The sequence below is a fragment of the Euphorbia lathyris genome, chromosome 2 (genome assembly GCF_963576675.1).
Source record: "Euphorbia lathyris chromosome 2, ddEupLath1.1, whole genome shotgun sequence".
NCBI classification, from domain to species: Eukaryota; Viridiplantae; Streptophyta; class Magnoliopsida; order Malpighiales; family Euphorbiaceae; genus Euphorbia; species Euphorbia lathyris.
The window spans coordinates 131,805,696-131,830,458 of NC_088911.1; the positions used below are offsets into that span (position 1 = coordinate 131,805,696).

Genomic DNA, 24,763 nt, shown 5'->3' on the forward strand with positions numbered 1-24,763 from the left:
ATTATTAACACATCCAATAAAATCTTGCAGAAACCACACTAAGCAAACCAACTACTAGTAGTCAAAACAAACAACCTGCTGCCCCACTCTTTCGATAATAAAGCTAGAGAAAACTAATGAATATGATACCACCATCTGGATAATGCACATTATAATATTGAGCATAAATGAAAAAGGAAATTAGAATTGAAAAAAAAATTCCATTAAAACTCCATGTTCTTAATTAGCCAAATTATGGAAGTATGAATTCTATCAGAAAAGGTTACAAAATTCCCCTTTCAAATGCTTTAATAACTAATAGGCATAGCATACTAAAACGGTCCAAGTAATACATATATGATTTAGTAAATAATGAATCATGGTTTGGAAAATTTTCACATTAGGCTTATACCCTTTACCATGTAAAACTGAGTACAATTAAAGATTCCCACCCTGACAAAACCCTTTGGTAACCAAATTATATGTAACTTCATCAGGAAAATCCCAATTCTTTGCATCAAATTCATTACATCATTAGCATATCATATTTTCACAAGATATTGAATCCTAACATTAAATCTTGCAAGGTTGGGTAAGCACACCTTAAGCACCATAAGGTCCCACAAGCCATTAACAATCTCAAATTGATTATTCTTATAAAATGCTAACACCAGTATTGTATATGTAACCACAACAGGTCTTATCCCCAACTGTTTGCTTTGCACCATGACCAGATATGATCTATCCACAATATTCATTTCACAAAAAGACCTAATAACAATGTTAACTTAATAAATACCATAATATAATGTTAAACTTCTTAGTAGCATTGGTAAGAAATTCCTTAATCGCTTCTAGATCATAAGACACTGTCAAAACTTTAAGGGCAGCATAGAAAATTTTTGCAGTCCTCTTACACCCATGCAATTTACAAATGCATATCATAAAAAGCATCAATAACATTCTTAGTCATTCTTCCCTTACCATATGTAGCATTATAATCCTCACAATAAAACCTCCACACCTACCTTATGGAAGAGTTTTTTGGTGCTCAAGCAAATGCTCAATTTAATCAAACCAGCGAGCACCAGCTAAACCAGAAACAGAGTCTTCCAATGCAAATCGATTCTCAACCACAAGCCAATTATGAGCATTAGCTTTGAAAATTTTAAAGAACTTATCAGGGTCTTGCTCAACTTTTAGATTAATAAGGGCTACCAGTTGAGTACAATGTGAATAGGTAGAACTGCATGACTACCAGTTGACGCAATAACAGAAGCAGAGGGGCAGAATCTGAGGATAAGAAACAACAAAAAAGTATGCCTCGCCTCTTTTTCTCATGATAAAAAAATCAAAGTACTATTTTGATGGTTTATTGGATTGTTTAATTCATATCATCATATAAATGTGTCAATTTATTGCATTGAGATGATTATAGATCTTGTCAAATTCACAATATCAAGTTATAGACATTTGAAAACTTACCTTGATTTATTTCCACTCTTCACCACTGATCGTTTCAAGGTGCAGAGGACAATCCTATCTTGAACTCCTATGACAAACCACTCCAGTGAAGACCTGACGTCAGGCAAACATATCGACCATCAATTTTTTTACATAGATTCTAAAATCGAAAAGATACATGAGCGACAGCAGTGCACAGAGCAGCACCATAGAAGTAGCAGAGGACACACGGGTGAGGAGAAAACTTTCAATTGGAGATTCTTCCTTCCATTAAAGGCTCGTTTGAGTGATTCATAAACCCTCATCGGGATAAACAAGCTAGGATTGGTTCGAGAAATGCTGCTTCAATTGCTAGATCTAAAAAGGTAGAGGAGAAAGAAAAGGTAGAATAGAAAGAAATTGGAAGTAGATCAACATTGGAGTGGAATGAATGCCCATGGTGGTGAATGACAGAAGCCGATGCATGGGAGGAGGTGGGTCAGACTTCTGCTGATGGTGTGAAGGGCTCGATTAGGTGAAGCAATGGACAACTATCAAGGTCTGAAATTTGGAGTAAAGTGAAAAATTGGGGGAAAGCCTAAATCCGTAACCCTTGAAAAATTGGGAGGAAGGTAAGGGCGGTAAAAATATAAGGGAAAATGAGTGAAAATCTTTAGTGAAATTGAGAAAAAATATATTTTAGTCAATAATAGTAGCATTGTATTTATCCACTCATTAAATGTTTTGAAAACGTATTTTTAATGAGTGTATTCTTACCCCATATTAAACTTTGATCATTAAAAGCTCTTTTTCTTGTAGTTATATTAATTGGTGTTTTCATGTAAAAATACTTGGAAAGCAATTTGGTATTTCCTCATGCAAACTTTGTTGAACACTTAAGCAAATTTGGATTTACATTTGGTCATAACGATAATTCGAATAATCGGGTTTAGATTTCGAATTTGATTAAGGTTTTCAGTCTTAGACCGAAAGTAAAGATTGGTAACAGTTCAATTCCTTTAAATGGAATTAATTGGTAATTTATTACATCTATTTTAAACAAACCAAAGTTTAAAATTGTGTTTTTGCTTAGTATAAATTAACCTTGGAATAAGTCATAATCTAGATATTAATCTCTATAATTGTAATTGTAATTGTAATCATAATTAGAATTAGAAACCATTTAAACCATTAACGATTTTCTATAAACCTCGAGGAAACGAATTTAATCAAAACAGTAATTTTTAATCAAAATATAAAACGTTCTCTGTGGGATCGATATCTTTTATTACTACAAGCGAAACCGTGCACTTGTGGAATTCGCCCAACAAGCATCAAAGAAACAAAAGGGAATCCCAATGAGTGAAAACCCCATGGGATGCTCCTTTAAAAATTTCGGGATAAAAAGTGAGAGTTAGAAGAATAGTCGAGATCCGAAAACCTCAAAAGGACGGGTATCGACGACTATGGTTGTATTTTGAGCAATTCAAAGAATTAATGTATAATTGGCTGAATATTTCTATTGGTCGTAACTAAACGAGGCGTGAATATATCGAATGAGAATGATTGGAATCTTTAGAATCAACTGATATGCATATCTAAACTATCATGAGTTATATACCTTTTCCACCCAAATACATATACAAACCGCAAATTTCCATATATATATATATATAAACCGCGAGTTTCTGTTCCACCTAAATACATACATACACCGCAAGTCTTCACTTTACCCAAATAGATAAACCACCATTCCCGTTTCATTGAAACGCCCACAGAAAATACAAATCCTGCTTTACAATAGAGTTACAACAAAATGAAAATGATATTCTACCATGAAACACTTACATAAGCTACAAACTCCTATCATGCCATAAAACAATAAACACTCACAAATCCCTCATACGCTCTCCTACAGATCTGAGCCTTTAAAGAAAGCGCTCTCTCCTTATACAAGTCTTGGTGACGAAAGTAGCCCCGAAGTGCAGGACGAAGTCAGGGATATGCCAAGCAACAATAAGCTCAGAAGTATAATCGTGCCATGATCGACAACCATGGGTAGCAAGGCATCTGTCCCAATTGATTTCTAAATTAGCCACATCCCGGGCAGTCAAAGGATGAACCTCGATTTTCTCGAGATCAGTAATCAGGATCTGCCTCATGTTATATTGGCGAGACACAAGTGAAGGGTGATAACAGGAGGATGAGCGAATACCTGCACAAAACGTCTTCTTCCCCCCAAATCCAGTAGACACATGTGATAAACCCCATCATGGGCACATCTACATAATATCCTGATCTTGGGTATTCTCCAAGCAATTCCTCCAGTGATCAAAAGACAAGCCTCACACTCTCAAAGTCTGATGGGTATACTACCTAGGAGAATAAGATGAATATGGACCCGTCGTATCGAACCGGGTGACAGGAGGGTTCACCATCTTGAATTTCTCTTGATGCCAAATCTAAAAAGGAGATGAAGCGAAGAAAAATAAATAAATAAATAAATAAGAATCGAAAAAATATAATGTGGAAATTGGGAGAGGAAACTAGATAATAACTGAAGCAACAGGGGACTCCCGGCTAATCGAGGGGATTTTCCAATCATCCAACCTCTCTTACACTTGTCAAGACTCAGTCGTGTCTCAATCAGGATAGTGGGATAAGTAGAATGACCATTCCTCATCTTGGGAAGCAAAGCCAGAATGTTGTAATCTCACTTCCCATTAGAAGAAACCAGAAGAAACTGGCTAAGAAGAATAAATCTAACTGAATTATTGAATCCAATAGATGAAGGAGAAACACCCTGAACATGACTAATGAGGTCCGGTAGTTTGATAAAGTTTTTATGATCAATCAAAGAGTGGACCCTCGCTATAGAGAGCTATAGAGGAGAACACATCAGCCCAGGATACGAAGGATCAAGATATAGAAAGGCGGGTCTAGGAGGCAATGTGAAGTGGTAACCTATGATGGCCTCGAACTCTTCCAAGAGAGGACACGACTCTTGATGACCGAAACAGAACACATGATAGCTAGGATTCCAAAAGGTGATGGCAGCTCGAATTAAGAAAAGATCCATTTTGACTCATTGTAAATATTTCAAATTAGCGAGTTGAGGCCAATCGAGGGCGTTCCAATCAAATCGACGCATGAAGACTAGAAAAACATCAATATTGAGATCAACCATGAAGTTGGAGATAATGAATCCTAAGGAAGGTGAGGGCTTTTGTAAGCCAAATCAAGACCATGGATGCAGGTGCAGGTCAAGACCATAAGTGCAAGTGAAAATCAAGACAATGAATACAAGCGAAAATCAAGACCATCAGAACAAGTGCAAGTCAAGGCATTTCTTTGAATACAATGACGGATCAAGATCATCACAATCTATTCTCAATATAGGAAGACACAAATGCGAGCCGAGAAAGGATGCTCCCAAAAATTTAAATTTCAGTATTAATAATTTCAATTAAGTTCAATAATTCATTATTATTATAAGAAGCATTTTTATTATTATAAATTTATTTATTTTAATTATTACTATTTTAAAAGTTTAACTTTATCATTTCAGTTTAGTAGTATTCATCAATAAGAACATGCCATCAACCCGAGTAGAGGTAGCAATTTCGTGTTTCGTGTCTAAATCGTGTTATCTTATATATACGTTCTATATGGTTTTATATGTTATAAATACTAAAAAAAAAAATGATTTCGTATCAATCATACTGTATCAGTCAAGTTGTCTCTATAAACCCGTGTTTTTACATTACAAATGCTCCTCTAAACCTGATTTCTCTAATTGTTTTTAAGTAATAGGGTCATCTTTTGGTTGTCTTTTTATGAAAATTATTATATAAGATTAAGTCAGTATTCCACGTGCTCCTGGGGACTCTCCCCCCAGTCTTCAATGCCATATTTTTTCCTTTCTTTTCCACTCAATTACACTTTCTGACCATATCTGCTCTTCCTTTTGTTTGCATTTCCCTCTCTCTTTCTCTCTCTACATAACACCATCACACTATCAACCATCAAGAAGAACCTCCCATATCACAATGGACGGAATCATCAAAGTAGCTGCCGCCGCCGCCGCCGGAGGAGGAGGAGGTAGAGTTGGCATAGGTGAAGACGATATCGGAGATGGAATGCAATGCAGTGATCATCCCTACAGAAATAATCCAGGCGGGATCTGCGCTTTCTGTCTTCAGGAAAAGCTCGGAAAACTCGTTTCTTCTTCTTTTCCTCTTCCGATTCGCGGTTCTTCCTCTTCCTCTTCGTCTCCTTCGTTTAGATCTGATATTGCTAGTGTAGGTGTTAGCAATGGCGTTATTACTACTACTGCTGCTGGTTCTTCTACTTCTGCTGCTTCTCTATCATCGGTTATGGTCCGTCCTACTCCAACAAAAGGCGGCCGGAGTAACAGCAGCCACCAGTATCAAGAATACTACACCAGAAGAGCAAGGATTCCTTTCCTGTTAGCGAAGAAGAAGAAGAAAATCACGGCTGCATCATCGTCATCAGATCGTGACATCGTTTTCAAGAGAAGCAAATCCACATCTGCACCGGCGAGGAATCATTTCTTAGATGCCGCCGCTTACGACAGAGACGATTTTAGTCCGAGAAGAAGAGGTGGAAGTGGAGGCGGAGGCGGATTCTGGTCTTTTCTCTACCTCTCTTCCTCGTCGAAAACTAGTGCGTCGAAGAAAACCGATAGAGTTTCATCGTTCACATCAACAAACGGCGGTTCAATGCTGAAGCCAAAGGAGAAAACAGACATTGTAGTTGTGGAAGATGAAGAAAGTCCAAACAGTCAAACAACCGCCTCCGCTTCCGCTTCCGCTTCCGCCTCCGCATCATCTTTCGAACGGAAGGTTTCGAGATCCAGATCCGTAGGATGCGGTAGCCGGAGCTTCTCCGGCGATTTCTTCGAAAGAATATCAACTGGATTCGGCGACTGCACACTAAGAAGAGTGGAATCACAGAGGGAAGGCAAGCCAAAGTCATCATCCACAGCTACTTCAAACATGAAAGAAAGAGTCAAATGCGGCGGTATATTCGGTGGGTTCATGATTACTTCCTCTTCTTCCTCTTCTTCTTCATCATCTTATTGGGTTTCATCATCAGCTGAAGACATGAACGGAAAAACATCTCACTCCCACTCTCACACTCACGCGCACTCACACGCGCCGCCAGTTTCAGCAGGTCCTCTTGCACACGGTCGAAGTAGAAGCTGGAGTTGGGCATTTGCTAGTCCAATGAGAGCCTTTGGAAAACCTTCAAAAGATGGAAAGACTTCAAATAAGAATGCTACACCAAATCTATCTGCAATTCCTTCATTATTAGCTGTGAGAGGATGAAGAACTGAAGAATAATTACACAGTACATTTGGTTATGATCTTGTATTAATTAATTTTTGTTATATTTCAAAAACTATGGTCTATATATGCAAATTATTATGATTATTCCCTATAGTTAAAGCTAATTATTAAATATTACTGTAATGTGGCTTGAAAAGTATGAAGAAAACGCAGGTGGAATGAGTATATAAACATGGAGGAGGAGGAGGAGATTGAGTTTGAGTGAAGTTGATAGGTGAAAGTGAGTGAGTCACTGTTTGTTTGGGTATGTATTCTTTAATTTGATATATCTATCTATCTGTGTTGATTTTGGAATTTGGATTTAGTGTGATGAAAGTGACAAAGAAATTGTGTTATGTAATATTAAATGCATTGATAGCAAAGGTTTTGATTGAGTTTTGGATACTCACATGGTCACACATGTTCGGTGGAACTGGACAAACTGGAGGGTCTACGAACCCTTTTTTGTTGTTGCCTATTATCATTGCCATGTTCGTAGGTGGTATCTAATGTAAGATCTTGATTCTTGCTTATCTTTTTATTTTATATCTTTTTTATCTTTACTTCATCAAGGTTTCAAATGAATACAAAATAATGGAATCTTGATCCTTTAGTTTTATAAGCCTATTAGTACGGTTAATGGTTAGTGTAACCGTCTGGTTAATATATATATATATTTTTTCTAACCATCAGGTATCCTAAAACGACAGTCCGGATTAATTCAGATTCGAGTTAGATAGATTCTTCCCCCAAGTATTTTAATCATAATTGCATTGGTTCATTATCTTGATATCATATAATTAATTGTATTACACCTCAACCAATGAGGTATTTCCATAAGAGAGATAGAAGGTTTCAGCCTCTGGCCACCGGATGGATGATTCTGATCCTTTTTTTTCCCGATAAATCGAGGGTTTGAGATGCAAGATCATCCTTCCAAAATTATCTGTTGAAATTTTTTTTGGCCCATTTCGTAGTCCAATTTCATATCATGAACAAGAAAACACTATATAGGTAAGTGTAAAAATGCTCCTCTAGTAGAGCAGCTATGTATTCGCCATTGGATATCTCTTCCTACCGCAACCGAAGTCACATGTGTTAATTAAAAGAGATTTCAAGGTAGTGTACATTTATATCCGAATTTGACATCCTGATTTGTAGAATTACAGGTTCAACTATTTCAGATGTAAACTATATAATTTTCAGTAACATTCTCATCGCTAACTTAAACATCAGAATGAGAACCACATACTTTTCAATATTATTCTCATTGATGACTTAAACAGTGGAGCAGAGTCCTCAGTCCCCTCGTTGATCTTTTCTTTGTCTTATTTTAGACACTTGAAGAGTTTCAACAAGCTCAACTCATATTATACCACATTAGCTCCTAAATCTAATACTCTAGGCTTTACGACTTTAAAATATGTTTACATATATTAAAAATCTATCTTACTAGTAAGTCTCAATCACTCTATTTCTATTTTTGATCTACAATTCAGTTCATTTCTGCTCCATCGCCAACACCCTTATAGCCGTTCTTTCTTTAGACTTTCTATCCCGACATAAACCGAGTCATTAGTTATCTTGATACTTAACATTACAATGTGAATATTTTTTTTTATAAACTCCACCCTTGAATACATTCTCAAATTAATGCATATTAAAAAAAAAAAAAGGATTTCCAATATTCTTATGATAAAGACTTTCAATAAATGTGGGTTTTGTTTGAATGTCCATTTATTTGGCAGTTCCTTTCCTGTTCGAAGTAAATTCAACCACTGTGCTGAAATTGAAGTTAATTCAACTACTACTGTGCTAAAATTGAAATTAATTGATTATATCTACACTCATACACTTTTGTAGGGTTTCTAAAAGAGATACTATTAATTATACATAGGTAACTTTTTTATTTTTCTCTAAAGAATTATAGGTGACTTTTTAGGTTTTATTTAACAAATCTAATATCAATTTCTAGATTTTCCTTTTCCTTTTTCCTTTTCGGTTTTATTCATATCAATTTGGTTTTTCCATATGATTTTAGAATCTTAGGCCTAGCTACCTAGGCTAGAGCCTTTGGAGTGGTAGTAACCATGGTAATATAAAGTTGAAATTTGTTGCTTAAAGTATGAAATAGTAAAATTTCATCCTTAATCTTAACATAGATCAATTTATTTATATTTAGTAAACAATTTGAATATATTGATTTATTTAATTATCACATTAAACTTTTTAAACATCATATAACAACCGGTGAGGAGTGAATGACACCGGGATAGAAGGTCTGAATAAGAAACGACTTTAAGAGATGACGATAGAGATAGAATGAACTGAATCCTACATCGAAAATGGAAAGAGAGAGTGATTGAAGGTTATTAGTAATATAAGAATTGAATACATGTTGACACGTTTTAAAACTGTGAGACTCAAGGTGTTGGATTTGGCCAAAACAGACAATATTTACATAATATTAGACCAAGTTGTTACAATTGGTATCAGAACTGACTCTCTACGTACGATGTGTGGTTCGAGGACGAAATAGGCAGAAGCTAGTGAGTCTGTAATAATGACCCAATCTGAGTGACTGTCGCTGATATAGATGACCTAAGCAAAGGGCGTCCCGAATGGATGACAATGGACCACGAATAAACTGAATCTCGCATCAGAAATAGATAGGGATGGCAACGGGTAGGGTACCCGCGGGTAGTGTCAATCCCAAACCTTTATCCGTTTATTTTTTAATTACCCGTACCCTTCCTATTACCCTAACGGGTATATGTTTTGTATCTCATACCCATTCCATTTAATTCACGGGTACCCACGAGTACCCTTACCCGTTAAAAATCAATAAATAAAACAAAAAATATTACAAATTTAACAAAGTATAAATTTAATAAATCATCCACTTAAAAATTTTAAATCTTTTTTTCTCTTCTCGTTAGAGCGCTATTCTCTTCTCGTTAGAGCTAGGTTTTTACCATCTGCCGCCTTTCTCAGCCGTGCTATTCCGACGACGGTTCTAGGTTCCGACTTCAGGCGACGACTCTGTTTCCGACGACAGCCTGATCTTGTGTTCCGACGACGACTGTGCTATCTCCAGGCCTGTTTCTCGACTGCGGCTGTTCCCCCGAAATTATAAGTGAAACGGGATTCGAGAGGTAAGGGGCTGGGGGTGCTGCAGTTTATTTCTGTTTTTTATCTGCTGTTAGGTTTTGTTTGGAATTGGCATTGGTAAGGAGGAATTGAGACTTGTTGAGGTGTTTTGGGCCTAAAAATTGATTTGGGGAAATTGTGGATTTGGTAAATTAAGAACAAATGGCTGGGGTAGAGGATGAATTGGAAGGTTTGGAGATTGAGGAAGGGGAGCATGATGAACTGAATTTGCTGGGAATGAATTCAAATCCAATGGAGCAAAGGAGTGAATTATGTATGATTGGGAGATTCTTGTCTGAAAGGTCTGTAAATTTTTCTGTGATGAAAAATAAATTAGCAGACTTGTGGAGACCAGGGAGAGGTATTACTATCACTGAAGTTGATTCAAACTTGTATTGTTTTGAATTTTTTCATCGAGCAGACCGGGATAGAATTATGGCAGGGGGACCTTGGTCCTTTGCCAACCATCTACTAGTATGGGATGAATGGCCACCTGAGAGAGCAGCAGGAGACATTCCCTTGACTCAAGTACCCTTTTGGATCCAGGTTACTGAGCTACCAGCTAGTCTTATGTCAGAAGAGGTGGGAAAGAAAATTGCTAACTTCATTGGGGAGTTTATTGAGTATGATATTAACAATAATGTGGGAGGGAGAAGGCAGTACATGCGTTTGCGGGTTCTTGTGGATGTGCTCAAACCACTAAAGCGATGCAAGAAGATAAAGGGGTCTACTTTTGAAGGGGGCTATATCCAATTCAGATATGAGAGGCTATCTACCTTTTGCTATATTTGTGGAATGCTGGGGCATTCAGAACGCTTCTGTGAACTCAATTTTCAGTATGATTCTAAGAGCATCAAGAGGGAATGGGGGGAGTGGCTGCGAGCTACTCCAAGACGAGGTCTAGAGAATACCGGGTCGAAATGGCTGAGGGAGAAGACTGGAGGAAGTAGTGAAGGGCAGATTGTGCCAGGGAAAATGCCATTGCGGGAAATCAATATGAAGGCAACCGAGTATGAGATAAACAAGTCAAGTATTCGGCGTCAGACTATTCTGACTAAGCCTATGCAAATTCCCCGTGAACAGTATCGTGAGGTGGCTAGAGGTACCTATCAGAAGCCTTTAGTCAACAAAATTGTGGAGATTACTGAAGAGGAGGTAGCTATGGAGGAGGATTCTGTCCTGACAGTTCTTGAACAAAAGAAACGGCGAAGAGAGAAGGGGTCAGAGGAAGTTGGCAATCCTTCACATCAGATTGAAGAGTTAATTCCAAAGGGTTCGATTAAAGGGGCTAATACTTCTGGTACTAATCCAGATAAATTAGCGTCTAATTTGAGTGATTCGGCGAGACCTGAGGTGCAGGTCCGCCGGGGATTATGATCTGCTTGAGTTGGAACTGCAGGGGCTTGGGAAATTCCCGTGCAATTCGTTGTTTAGGAGATTTGATAAAATCTCATAATCCCAGTTTAATTTTTCTTATGGAAACGCTAGTCGGTAAAGGCAAGATCGAGACATTACGAAGAAAATTTAAGTTTGACTACAATTTTGCAGTAGATAGCAGGGGCCACAGTGGAGGTCTTGCAGTCTTTTGGAAGAGATCAGCTGAAGTTAGTATTTCTGGATATTCAGATCACCATATTGAGATGGCTGTTCGGGATGAGGCAAGAGGGGATTGGAGGATTGTGGGATTCTATGGGTATGCAAATAGAAACGAGCAATGGAAGTCTTGGGAGTTGATTCAGGCAATTGAAGCAACATCTATTCTTCCTTGGGTGGTATTGGGAGATTTCAACTGTATCCTTAATCAGAACGAGAAGAAGGGAGGTCCTCTTTATCCTAACTATATCATACAGGCGTTTTCTCATGTTGTTGAGTCCCATGATTTACAGGTCGGCTCAGGTGCATGGCTTTCTGCTTTTCCGAATTATAATTTCAGAAATTTAATGTCTACCTACTTGGACCACTCTCCCATTTTGTTGTCGACCGAGCTAGGTACCCGTGTTCAGAACAGAGCCCGATTTCGGTTTGAGACGGGTTGGATCCGGGAAAATGGCTTTAATGAGATGGTCAGGCAGAATTGGAGGGGCTGTAATCAGGTGGGAATTGTAGAGAAGCTCACTGCTTGCTCGGCCTCAATGGAGCAATAGGGTCGTGATTTTAGATTGAGGTTCACAAGGAAGATAACACGAATAAAAAGAGAATTGATGTGGCTAAGAGACAAGCAGGATGCTCAGTCAATTGTCAGATTTGGGGAGATCCAGGCACGGTTAAATGAAGCATTAGAGATGGAAGATTATTACTGGCAACAGAGGGCGAAAAATTTCTGGTTGAAGGGAGGTGATAGAAATACAAAATTCTTTCACGCATGTGTTAATGTCAGGCAACGCAATAATCGGATCACAAAATTAAGGAACGACTCTGGGGATATTTGCACCGAGATCCCAGGTATGTGTGGCACTATAAAATCCTACTTCTCCAACCTTTTCTCTGCTTCTTCTACCACTTCCTACGAGATCGTTGATGTTTTACCATCTTCGATACATGAACAATTTAATGAGTTGCTGATTGCTCCTTTTTCTATCGATGAGTTCAAAGCTGCTATTTTCCAAATGAACCCAGATAAATCCCCGGGACCCGATGGGTTAAGTCTAGGATTCTTTCAGCAGTTTTGGGATCTGATTGGGACAGAGGTCTTTAATGCGTGTATCGGGTGGTTGAATGACAAGGAATTCCCTACTCATTTGAATGATACAATCATAGTGCTGATTCTTAAAGGTGAAGGTGCTGAATATATGTCTGATTTTAGACCAATTTCACTATGTAACGTGCTATACAAGTTAATTGCGAAGGTGCTGGCAAACAGACTCAAGCTGATTCTGCCTCACATAATATCTGAGAGTCAGTCGGCCTTTGTACCAGGCAGAGCATTAATTGATAACGTATTTATTGCATTTGAGTCACTGCACTATATGAAATGTAAGAGCAGGGGCCTTGAAGGTTATGTGGCTTTGAAATTAGATATCAGCAAAGTGGATTGGGGTTTTTTGAAGGCAGTAATGATCAGGATGGGGTTTCATGATAGATGGATTGAGTGGATCATGCTTTGTGTCAGTTCAGTCTCATTCTCAGTCGCATTAAATGGATCACTTATCGAGCTGGCTAGACCGAGTCGGGGTCTGAGGCAGGGGGACCCTCTATCCCCGTATTTATTCATAATTTGCTCGGAAGTGCTTTCATGACTATTATTTAAAGCTGAAGAGGATGGGAGAATTCATGGTTGTCGGATAGTTGCAGGGGCCCCTAGTGTAAATCATCTTCTATTTGCTGATGACAGCTTTTTGTTCTTTAAAGCTACACGGGAAGAGAGTCTGACAGTTCAGGGTATTCTAAAGGACTATGAAGGAGCTTCTGGTCAGGCTATTAATGTGAACAAGTCAGGGATTTTCTTTAGCAAATCAGTTTCAGCTGAGCTTCAGGCAGAAATCTGCTCATTGCTACACATCTTCTCACCGCTGAACGCTGGGAGGTATCTATGACTTCCTTCTCTTATTGGGAGATCTAAGAAAGAGATTTTTAAGTTCCTATCTGCCCGCCTGCGTAAAAGACTTAGCAGTTGGAGTTTCAAGTTCTTATCTAATGCGGGTAAGGAGGTTTTATTGAAATCGGTTGCTCAAGCCTTACCAACATTTTGCATGAGTGCGTTTCTGATCCCGAAGTCTGTTTGTTCTGAACTTCAGAAAATCATGAACTCCTATTGGTGGGGTACGAAAGGAAACGGCAGAAAAAACATTCACTGGGTTAGCTGGGACGGTTTGAGTTACATGAAGGAGAAAGGGGGTCTTGGATTCCGCGATTTGCAGGACTACAATGTGTCCTTATTGGGAAAGCAGCGTTGGAAGTTTCTGAATAATCCTCACATGCTTGTTAGTAAGATATACAAAGCTAAATATTTTCCAAATGATACTTTTCTCACCTCTAGATTAGGCACTAATCCTAGTTATGTCTGGAGGAGTGTGTGGGCTTCGAAGAATCTTCTCCTGCAGGGGATGCGCTGGAGAATTGGTAACGAACAGCAGGTCCGCATATGGGGGGAGGCATGGTTGGCCCGTGATAGGAACTTTTATGTTCGTTCGGAGCGACCTGTGGACATGGACAATCTAAATGTCTCGAGTCTGATTGATAATGAGGCTCGTACTTGGAATAGGGGTAAAGTGATGAACTTGTTTGATCAGGATGATGCAAATGCTATTCTCACATTAACAATTCCATGGCAGCCAAGACAAGATCGATTAATATGGAACTTTACTAAGGATGGAATTTACTCTGTGAAGTCTGGTTACCGGGTACTGGAGGATAATAGAAGTGATAGACTGGCTGTGAATGGGTGGAGGAGGTTGTGGGAATTGGATGTTCCGCCAAAGGTTAGAGTGCTACTTTGGAAAGTGGGAGCAAAGGTCTTACCTACAAGGTGGAGATTACACAATAGACACATAAGAGTCCCGTTCGAATGTCCGATGTGCAAGGTCAACATAGAGCATGATTACCACTTGTTTTTTGATTGTTCGTATGCGAAAGGGTGTTGGGATATTGTTGGTAAATTACAAGTACAGAATGACGTTTGGCTCGAAGAGGACTGGCTGCTTAAATGCTTTGATATAATTGACAGCAGGAGCGCGAAGAATCTGGCGCTAGTGGTATGGACTGTCTGGACCCAGCGAAATCAACTAATCTGGAACAGCTCTTGCGCCTGTCCACAAGCTGCGATGGGAGCTGCTCGGGTGATGTTCAACGCGTGGAGCCTTGCGAATACGAGCAGTACCAGCGGAGACAGTCAGCGACATATAGGTCAGCTACCAGAGACGAGACGGTGGAGGAAACCAGCGAATGGCGTTTGGAAATGCAACATTGACGGATCAATTTTTGCAGCTGAAAATAAATGTGGTTTAGGGGCAATTATCCGGGGAGCTGATGGGGTTTTTGTAGCTCTTTGTAGCTCTTTTTACATCGGGACTTTTGATCCGGGCATTGTGGAAGCCATTGCACTACGCTTCAGTTTGACTTGGCTGAGCTCCTTGAATTTCCAATCAGTGACTATTGAAACTGATGCGAAGGCGATCGTGGATAAACTTTATTCACAGAAGCAAGACCTTTCTGAGCTTGGTGGTATTATTGAAGAATGCAGAGATATTTTAGATAAAAATATTGACTTTAAAGTCGCGTTTATTCCAAGGCAAGCGAATGAGGCAGCCCATGCAATTGCAAGGAATACCTTATCACAAGCTAGCTGTTTTAATTCGTTTTCGGTTCCTTATTGGTTAGAAGCTATTCTTTGTAAAGATAATTCTTTCATTGATTAATAAAGATTTCAGTTACCTTCAAAAAAAATAAATAAATCATCCACTTAAAAATTGAACAAATTGAACCTTAATCAATAAAAATAAAGTAACTTAGCGGTATCACTTAATGGTCGAAGAATGAAAGGTTGGTATTCAAATCTCACATTTTACATCTAAAACATAATAATTTTTTTAATATATAAAAAAGTTATGACGGGTAACAGGTACCGGGTACCCTGGAGGGTCTTCCCATACCTGTCCCATTACCCTAACGGGTAATGGTTTTGATCTCATACCCGTCCTATACCCTTTTATACAGGGTACGGATAGTCTCATTAGGGTCGGATAGTGTCGGGTACCCGCGGGTGGAGTACCCGTTGCCATCCCTAGAAATAGAGAGAGAGAGAGAGAGAGAGAGAGAGAGAGGGAGAGAGAGAGAGAGAGAGTGGTTGAGGGTTATTAGTGAAGTCAGAATTCAATATATGCAGACATGTTTTAAAACTATGAATCCCAAGATGTTAAACAAGAGATACAAAATGTTTAGTAAAATTTTGAAACAACTACTTTTAGCAGAAAAATCAGATGTTAGCTATAAGCACTATCAAACAACAAACAGGAACATGTAAACCAAACAGACCATAAATCATTTATAAACGTGAGACAATTTTCTCTTCTTATGACAAATTTCTTTTAGAGATAAATCAACACCAAGTTTAAGAGAAATTCAATTTTTCTGATTTTCTATGCTTGTTTAGAAAAATAAATCAATCAAATTTTTTAACTTAGTAAAGAGAACAATTTATGAAAAAAAAGTTAAATAATGTTTTACCAATTTGAAAAGAGTAACACATTTTCTTAAACTTTTCAAATATTACTTCATTCATTCTTACCCTTTTGAAAATAGTACCATCTACAACTTTTTTTTTTTTAGTATTGTAGCACTAGAAAATATTTTATTTTCAATACAATTTTTTTTTTCTAATCCAATATTTTTCAAAACACAATATTTTCTGATAAACAAACGGTACTTTTAAAATTATTTGGAAAGAATTTCAATCCAAAGATCCACGCTAGGGGAAGGTGAGCCAATTGAACAATGAATTAAGGGTAAAATGGTTTGAAGTTGGCAGAAAAGTCAATTTGGCCTCAAGGAAAGTTTATGTATTAACTCACTATAAAGTTGATAACAATTGACAAACTACATCAAATAGGGAACGAGGTTGACACAATTAAACAATTGATTAAAGGTCAAAATGACCTCTAAAATCGGGAGACAATGTCAATTTAGCCTTAATCGAAGTTTATGTATCAATTCAATATCAAAGTTAGTAATAATTATCAAATTAGGTTAAATTAGACAAATTTCTAGATATTAAAACCGGTTATTTTGAGTTAATTTATCAAATATCACTAATTTCAGGCTTGAATTAATATATTTTGATTTGAGCTAAAACTATAATGTGATAATTTGATAGAATATTTAGATTCATCAAACAATTAGAGAAAGACAAGGGTGCCTTAGGGGAGTCTGATATTGGGAAACAGAATATAAATAAGTGGACCTTTTGAACTTGTACTCCTCTTTTTTACTTTTAACCCCAACAATGCCCTTAGATCTTCTCCTTTTTCTAAGGGTACCCACACCCACAAAGCTAAGGGTACCCACACCCTCAAAGGTTCATGTAATTGGATTGTGGGAAAGGTAATAAATGATTAGAGGTAGGGCATAAAGCAATATTAACACTCTTACCTTATCCAAAATCACATCTATTATTTAATAGTTGTATAAATCCATACTTATTATATATTATATAATAGTGATAAAATTTTATTGCGCAAGTCTAGGTGCCTTCTTTGGTTACTTTGTTTTTGATAAAGTACCATTACTTGGTATGTTTTCACCATTGGATGATGAATTAAAAAATTAATCCAATGGTGAAAACACACAAAGTAAGACTTACTTTGTTAAAAACAAAGTAATCATATCCTTTACCGTAAGGTCCATATCAATTACTACTATGCTCATTATAGAATTAATATATTATAATTGGTTATCTACGTATATATAAATTCATATATATTATATATATTTTAGGTCCACAAATTAAATTAAGCATCTTAATATGATAATCCATAATTTACTATATTATATATGTAAATCTCATAATTGATTAAAAAAGAAAAAAAAAATACAATAATTACATTTTAATTGATAAGATTTAATGAACTAAATCATGATAAAATTTATAATATTTCAGTTGAAAATTTACCTATGACTGTGAAAATTATGTCAAATTACATGGAGTGAAGGATTTTCTTTATCATTTAGGTACCGTTTGCTTGTCGAAAAATATTACGTTTAAGAAAATATTGGGTGTAGAAATTTTTTTTGTTGGAAAATAAATATTTTGCGATGTTTGGTTACAACAATGGAAAACGAGAAGAAGTTGTGGATATTTATTATTTTTAAAAGAGTAGGAAATACTGGAGTAGAGTTCCAAAAGTTTAGAAAAAATTTTACTCTTTGAAAAGGGTAAAACATTTTCCTCACTTTCTTCGTATAATTTTTTGTTTACTAACTTAAAAAAATTTCTAAGCAAACAAAACCGGAAAATTAAAAAAATATTTTACTGCATAGCATTTTCCGATAAAAAAACTACAATTGCACAAATTTTTATAAAAAAAAACAATAATATGTGTCTGCAATTCATTTGTTGCTTTTAAATATAAATCAATTTATGATTGAAATATATGTCATACTTTTAATTAGTTTGATAAAGAAAAACTATCATATTTTATATTATTTAATTTAATTTGTCAAATGGCAAGAATAAATCGTTTTTATTCATTTAAATTACTACTTTCATAAATAAATAACGGTATACTTGATAAATAGAGATAAATAATCACTATGTTTGTTTCAGAGATAAAAAAATATCATATTTTATATTTATGTAATTTAACTTGTCAAATGGCAAGAATAAATCGATTTTTTTATTAAATAATACTTTAATAAATAAGTAAATAATAATGGTATACTTGATATATAGAGAAACAATTTTATCACTATTTTTATTAAATTATATACTATTTATTTATTTATTTATTTTTATTAGTAGCCGAATAGATAATAGTTGATTTTTTTTTTTAGTATTACTGTCACACCCGACCCTAGACGACCTCAATCGGCATCGGACGTGAAATAGAAAGATCATAATTTTTACCCGAGTCTGAAAATTAAAAAGTCCTTCGTCCATTAATACCTACAGGCAGTCGTCTGTTGTTGTAAAGTAGTCAATGTGAAGCTTTCAGAAAGATGAGTAGTTTTGTGCGTAAGCATATCATTTCTGGACGAACCCGCCCCATCCAACAAAGAAGAACCGAACTTGACAGAGTAAAATTTTACTAAAAAGAGTAAAACAATAAAAGTCAAAATCAAAATAAACTATAAAAAAAAAAATCTAAATGAACCAATTAAATTGATTTGAGTGGTTAAAGGTTTCAAGTCGCTTAAGCTAGATTTCGAATTCGAATTCGAATTCTAACATATGTAAAAAGATTTAATTAAGAAATTAAAAATATCTAACGAATTTCGAACCGAGAAATCGAATAAATAAACACTACTTTATTTTTTCAAATAAAGGCTTGTTAAAAAGGAACAATCCCAGCATTCAATAAATTTTGACATGGATGGATGAATGAAACCGACATAAATGATAAAGTTGAATCAAATAGATATTTGTTTTATTATTATTTTGTATTTTTGTTAAAGCAGTCTTAATCCAAAAATATATATAGTGAAATTCAGTTGTACATTATAAATGGGCTCAAGTGTTATGTAATTTTGCTTTCAGCATAAATAGACCACACATAAGAACGGAATAGCATATATGATCTGAGGTCCCCTATTTAACTACCAATTTTCATTTTTGACCAAAATTTTAAGATGATTCCTATCTGTCTCTCTTTTCCCTCACATTCTTCTATTTTAACATAAAGTTGTCACACTCCATGTGAACTAAGATAAAGTAAGATAAATTTAACACTTCATCGGTATAATATCATGTAGATATTGTCCACTGTCATTATAAGGATCGGTGGTTTTCAATGCGTATATATATTGGAAATATATCGGGTAAATTATACTTGTGGAACTTGAACTTTGCTCTTATTTTTATCATTATCAGTGGCGGAGTCAGGAAATTAGAGTTGGGGGGGGGGGCTAATTTTAAACGTGCGGTTAGGGGTAATTTTTCAAAGTAACATCATCATTTTTGTGTTTTTGCTGAAATATAAAAAAGTGTTCAACATAAAAAAGATTAAACATATTTAATTTTTTTATTAGTTCAATGCTAGTTTCTAAAAAAATTATAACATTTTTACATTTTTTATTTTTAGTTTTAAAATTTTAAAATTTAATTTAGAAATTAAGTTGTTTGAATCTCAAAAATAAGAAATTAATTTTTTTAATTGAAAAATAAAATAAAAATAAATAAACTCTTTCTAAAATAAATTGAGGTTGGAGGGAGTTGAATCTAGGACCTTTTAAAAATGAGTAAGTATATTTAACCATCTCATCTACCTTTACACAATCAAATATTACTACATAGAATCTATATAGACTAAAATTAGAGATGGACTACGAGAGACACAACTACGGATACTCAAAGGTGGAGCCGATGGCCGGGAGGCCAACACTGGGCTGGCTCCGCCCCTGATCATTGTCCTTGAACAACAAAACTGAATATTATGACCATTGAACTTTGTACATTACTAATATTATGACCCTTTTTACTATTGAACAAGATGATCACTTCGATAGCAAGTAACCCTCCATTGTAAAGCTGATGGAAATTATATTCTAAATAACTTTAATTTTTGAAGCTTTTAGTTTTGAAGTCATTTGAACGTTGTTTGGTTAGGAAAGATAAAAATGGTTGTTTAGAGAAAATGATGATTGAAAAATCGAAAACTGTGGTTCCACTAGAAATATGGTTGTTAACAACTTTAATTTTTTGAACCTTTTTATTTTGAGATTGTCATAGATTATTTTGACTTGGTCAATGGAAAAAAGACTATTATGTTAGTAAAATGCAAAGTTCAGGGTCATAATGTTCGATTTTGAAGTTCAGGAGGCCATAATAAAAGTAAGAGCAAAGTTCATAGGCTATGGGTGAAATTTACTCGAAATATAGCTTAGCTCAATCCATCTCTCTCCATTTACAATGTAAGATTTAATTCATTTCTACCCTATTAACATTTTATTGTCGTTTCTTATTCCAACCTTCCACCCTAACATCACCTCTCTCTCTCAAGATGAGATCATTATTAATATGTCAATGAGGACTACTTTGACCCAAGTCTCACTCATTGGACTATAAATTTGAGTCTCACTCCTTGGTCTTCACAACTTTAACATATGTCTACGTATTGAAAACTCAACTTTAACAGATGTTTACGTATTGAAAACTCACCTTAACATATGGATTGGTTATAATAACACTATCAATCTCTTTCCATTTTCTGATGTAGATTCAATTTATTTCTGTTCGCATCGCCATTTTTTAAGGCCACCCTTTACTCAAGGCTTCCATCCTAACACTACCCTTTCAAAATCAAGCTGTTATAGTCCTACGAGTTTCCGCCTTGCTCATCACAAAACCAACACCTCGTATATTGAGAATCGACTCTAATATCAATTGTAACAATCCGATTTAATACCACATAGATATTATCTGTTTCGTCCCAAATTGATTTCCTTAGTTTTTACGCATTTGAAATGTGTGTACACATATTGAAATCACGCTTTATTAATACATTTTAGTCAAATATCTCTTCATTTTCAATGTATAATTTAATTCATTTATATTTCTATTACGTATTACGTTTTCAGATTTGGATCAAACTGTTTCGCTTGTCAAATCTGTATTGAAAATGATTTCGGTATAAACGTGGATAATAAAGTGAATAGTATATAAAGATTATAGAAAAAGAAAAAGAAAGTAGAGATATCGAAAGTGAAAAATAAATAAATGCATAATTTATCTCTTTGGAAAATCAGTTTGTTTTTATAGGTTAATGGTTATTAAAAAACTAGGGTAAATTACATCCATGGCCATTGAACTTTATCCATTTAACATTGTGGCCACTGAAGTTCAATTCTTAACAGTATGGCTACTGAACTTTACATCTTTTAATACCGGTAGCCATTCAACGCCTCAAAACGACTACTGACGGTTTAAAAATAAAAAACTTGAAGAGTTAATAACATTCTAAGGAACTTTAATTCTTGAAAATTTTCGTTTTGAGGTAATGTAGGTATTGTTTGGTTAGGAGAGAGAAAGTGAATTTTCAGAGATAGAGAAAGCTCCAAAAAAGGTAATGTTTGAAAATAAAAACTGTGGTTTCATAGTAAATGTCGTTCTGAACAACTTTAATTCTTGAATATTTTCATTTTGAGGTCGTTAACGGTTATTTTGAGTACTTGATTAAAGTTGGATGGCCATCGGTATTAAAAAGTGTAAAGTTTAGTGGTCATACTATTAAGAATTGAAGTTCGGTGGCCACAATGTTAAAATGCGTAAAGTTTAGTAGCCATGGGTGTAATTTACCCAAAAAATCTATTTCCCTTTTTAGTGGCTTTTTGAAAATGTTAGACGTGTTGGGCTTATGGATCTAGTGCTAGTAGGCCTTTTCCATTATATTTTCTTTGAAAAAAGTAAAAAGAAAAACCTTTTAGATTGTAAGTTGCTATAACTTCAAAGAGACATTTCAATCATTTCCACTTTTAATTCTAAATTTGGATTTTTTGAGTTCATAATTTCAAATGAGGTTCATAACTCTTTAAAGTTTAACATCTTTACCCCTCATTTCACGTCAGAAATTACGGAATGACATATGCCTTTAACATAACTGTTATTGACATCCATTAAGATACTATACCACTGCTTTCCTACTTAAATATGGCACACACAACCTAAATCTATTATAAATATAAGGTACAACATTTAAAATGTACTCACTCGTTCATTCTACTAGCTCACTTAAGCTTTCATACTTTTCGGTATTATCTATCACCGATTTAGGCATCAAAGCAAGATCACCAGTTCCCGACACCTCTCTAACCAATTTTCAGGTGATTAGTGGGTCCAACAAGACCAGTTTCGATGGGAATGGGTAGGGTACCTGTGGATAGTGTCAATTTCAAACTCTTACCCGTTTTTTTAATTACACGTACCCGTCCTATTACTCTAATGAGTATACTTTTCGCATCACATAACCATCCCATGCAATTCATGGGTACCTGCATGTACCCTTACTCGTTAAGAATCAATCCATAAAACAAAAAATATTGCGAATTTAACAAAGTATAAATTTAATAAATCATCCATCTAAAAATTGAACAAATTGAATCTTAATCAATAAGAATAAAGTAGCTTAATTATATCACTTAATGGTTGAAGTACAAAAGGCTGAGGGTTGAATCCCACATCTTACATCTAAAAAATAATAATATTTTTTAATATATAAAATATTTATGACAGATACCGGATATCCTGGGGGTATTCTCATACCCATCACATACCCGTCACAGGTAATGGTTTTGATTCCATACCCGTCCCATATCCTTTTATACATGGTGCAGGTAGTCCCATTAGGATCGGGTTGTACCGGATATCCACGGATACAGTACCTATTGCCATCCATAGTTTGGTATTATCACATCAATTGGTGCAGTGAGCATGGATTGAACAGATTTGCACCATGACTCAGATGAACAACTATGTAATCAAGTCAACCTCTTCCTTTTTCTTCAGCTCCGCCGGCTAGGAAATAAGATTTGGTATACACAAGCAACAACTTGATAAATCCAACACAGATCACCTCAGCATTAGCCCAACAATTGAAGTCTGATTGGGCTCCCTATACCATGACCAACAAAGGTTCATGGACGAAATCATGAAAAAACTTATCTACAACATATGCTTAGTTAAAGAGTTTATGAATGCCCTCAAAACTGAGCATGCATCACATATGGAGGTCATTAGGACAAAGTTGAAGGAGACAACGGAGGCCAATAAACAAGTAGATAGACACGACTATTGTTTATTCTATCAGACATCACATGGTCCGCACATGCCCTAGAAAGAAAAACATGTCTTTGGATTCCCAGCAGGACGTATCCTAAGGGTGATTTAGGGAAAAAGAATCTAGCCTCGCACACCGAAAGTAATGCCATTCACATACATGTCCTAAATATTGCTACCGTTCTAACGAATGTGGATCTCCCAAGAGGAGTAAAGCTATTTTCCAAGTTTCAGTCGGGTCTCATTTTTGGCATTATGAGGAAAATCGAAATAAAACTTGGAGACTAAGATCTGATGATACCTTAAACCGAATAAAATGGTGGAGGAGGGAGAAAATACGTTCCTTAAGGAGGAAATGTATAATCTCATCTAAAAGGAACTCTATGTATGGATCAATTTACGGATACCACAAATAATAGATGTTAGCACACCACATTATACTGAGATTATGGATAAGTCCATACTACGAGAGTTCAAATATCCAACATTGAAAGAATACAACATGACTATTGATCCAACCGAATATATGAAGAACTTTCGTCGAGCCCTAAAGACCATAACAGCCATAGATGCACCCATGTGCCAACTTTTCCCACCATGCTTAAAGTATCCGCAACATGCTCGAAAAGTGGTTGTTAACAACTTTAATTTTTTATTTTCCATTTTGAGATCGTCATGAGTGAATCTGACTTGGCCAATGAGAAAATGACAATTATATTAGTAAAATGAAAAGTTCAGGAGCCATAATATTCGATTTTAAAATTTAAGGGTCATAATGAATCAATTAGTGAAATTTACTCAAAAATTATCTTATCAATATAGCTTAGTCCATCTCTCTCCATTTCCAATGTGAGATTCAGTCCAACTCTACTCTGTTAACATTATTTATGGCAACTACTTGCTCTAGCCTTCCACCCTAATATCACCCCTCAGGATTGGATCGTTACTAATGGCTTAGTCCAATACCATGTAAATAAGAACTGCTTTGACCAAAGTCTCATTCTTTAGATTTCATAACTTTAAGTCTCACTCATTGGGCTTCATAACTTTAGCAGACGTTTACGTGTATTGAAAACTCATCTTACTAATATAGCACAATCAATCTCTTTCCATTTCTGATGTGGATTCTGTTCATTCTTGTTCACATCGTCTTTTTTTAAGAATCGCTCTTGGCTCAAGCCTTCCAACCTAATGCCACCCTTTCAGAATCAAGTCATTGCAGGCACACGAGCTTCTATCTGGTTTATCACAGAACCAATACATCATACACAGAGAGTTTATTTTGATATCAATTGTAACAACTCGGTTCAATACTATGTAGATATTGTCCATTTCATGTTAAGTCTCATTCCTTACTCTTTGCAATTTTAAAATGCATATATACATATTTGAAACACAAATTACTAGCACAGTCTAGTCA

The 24,763-nt window shown here is 35.7% G+C and overlaps 1 protein-coding gene and 1 pseudogene across 1 annotated transcript; one reads left to right on the top strand and one right to left on the bottom strand.

Annotated features, from left to right (window-relative positions):
- Positions 1 to 294: 294 nt before the first annotated feature.
- LOC136217496 (pentatricopeptide repeat-containing protein At1g80150, mitochondrial-like) lies at positions 295 to 3,584 on the bottom strand (annotated as a pseudogene).
- Positions 3,585 to 5,292: 1,708 nt separating this feature from the next.
- Positions 5,293 to 7,088, top strand: LOC136219977 (uncharacterized). Its single transcript, XM_066007605.1, has one exon. The coding sequence runs from the start codon at positions 5,472 to 5,474 to the stop codon at positions 6,771 to 6,773; it is 1,302 nt and encodes a 433-aa protein (XP_065863677.1). The 5' UTR covers positions 5,293 to 5,471; the 3' UTR covers positions 6,774 to 7,088.
- The last annotated feature ends 17,675 nt before the right edge of the window (positions 7,089 to 24,763 follow it).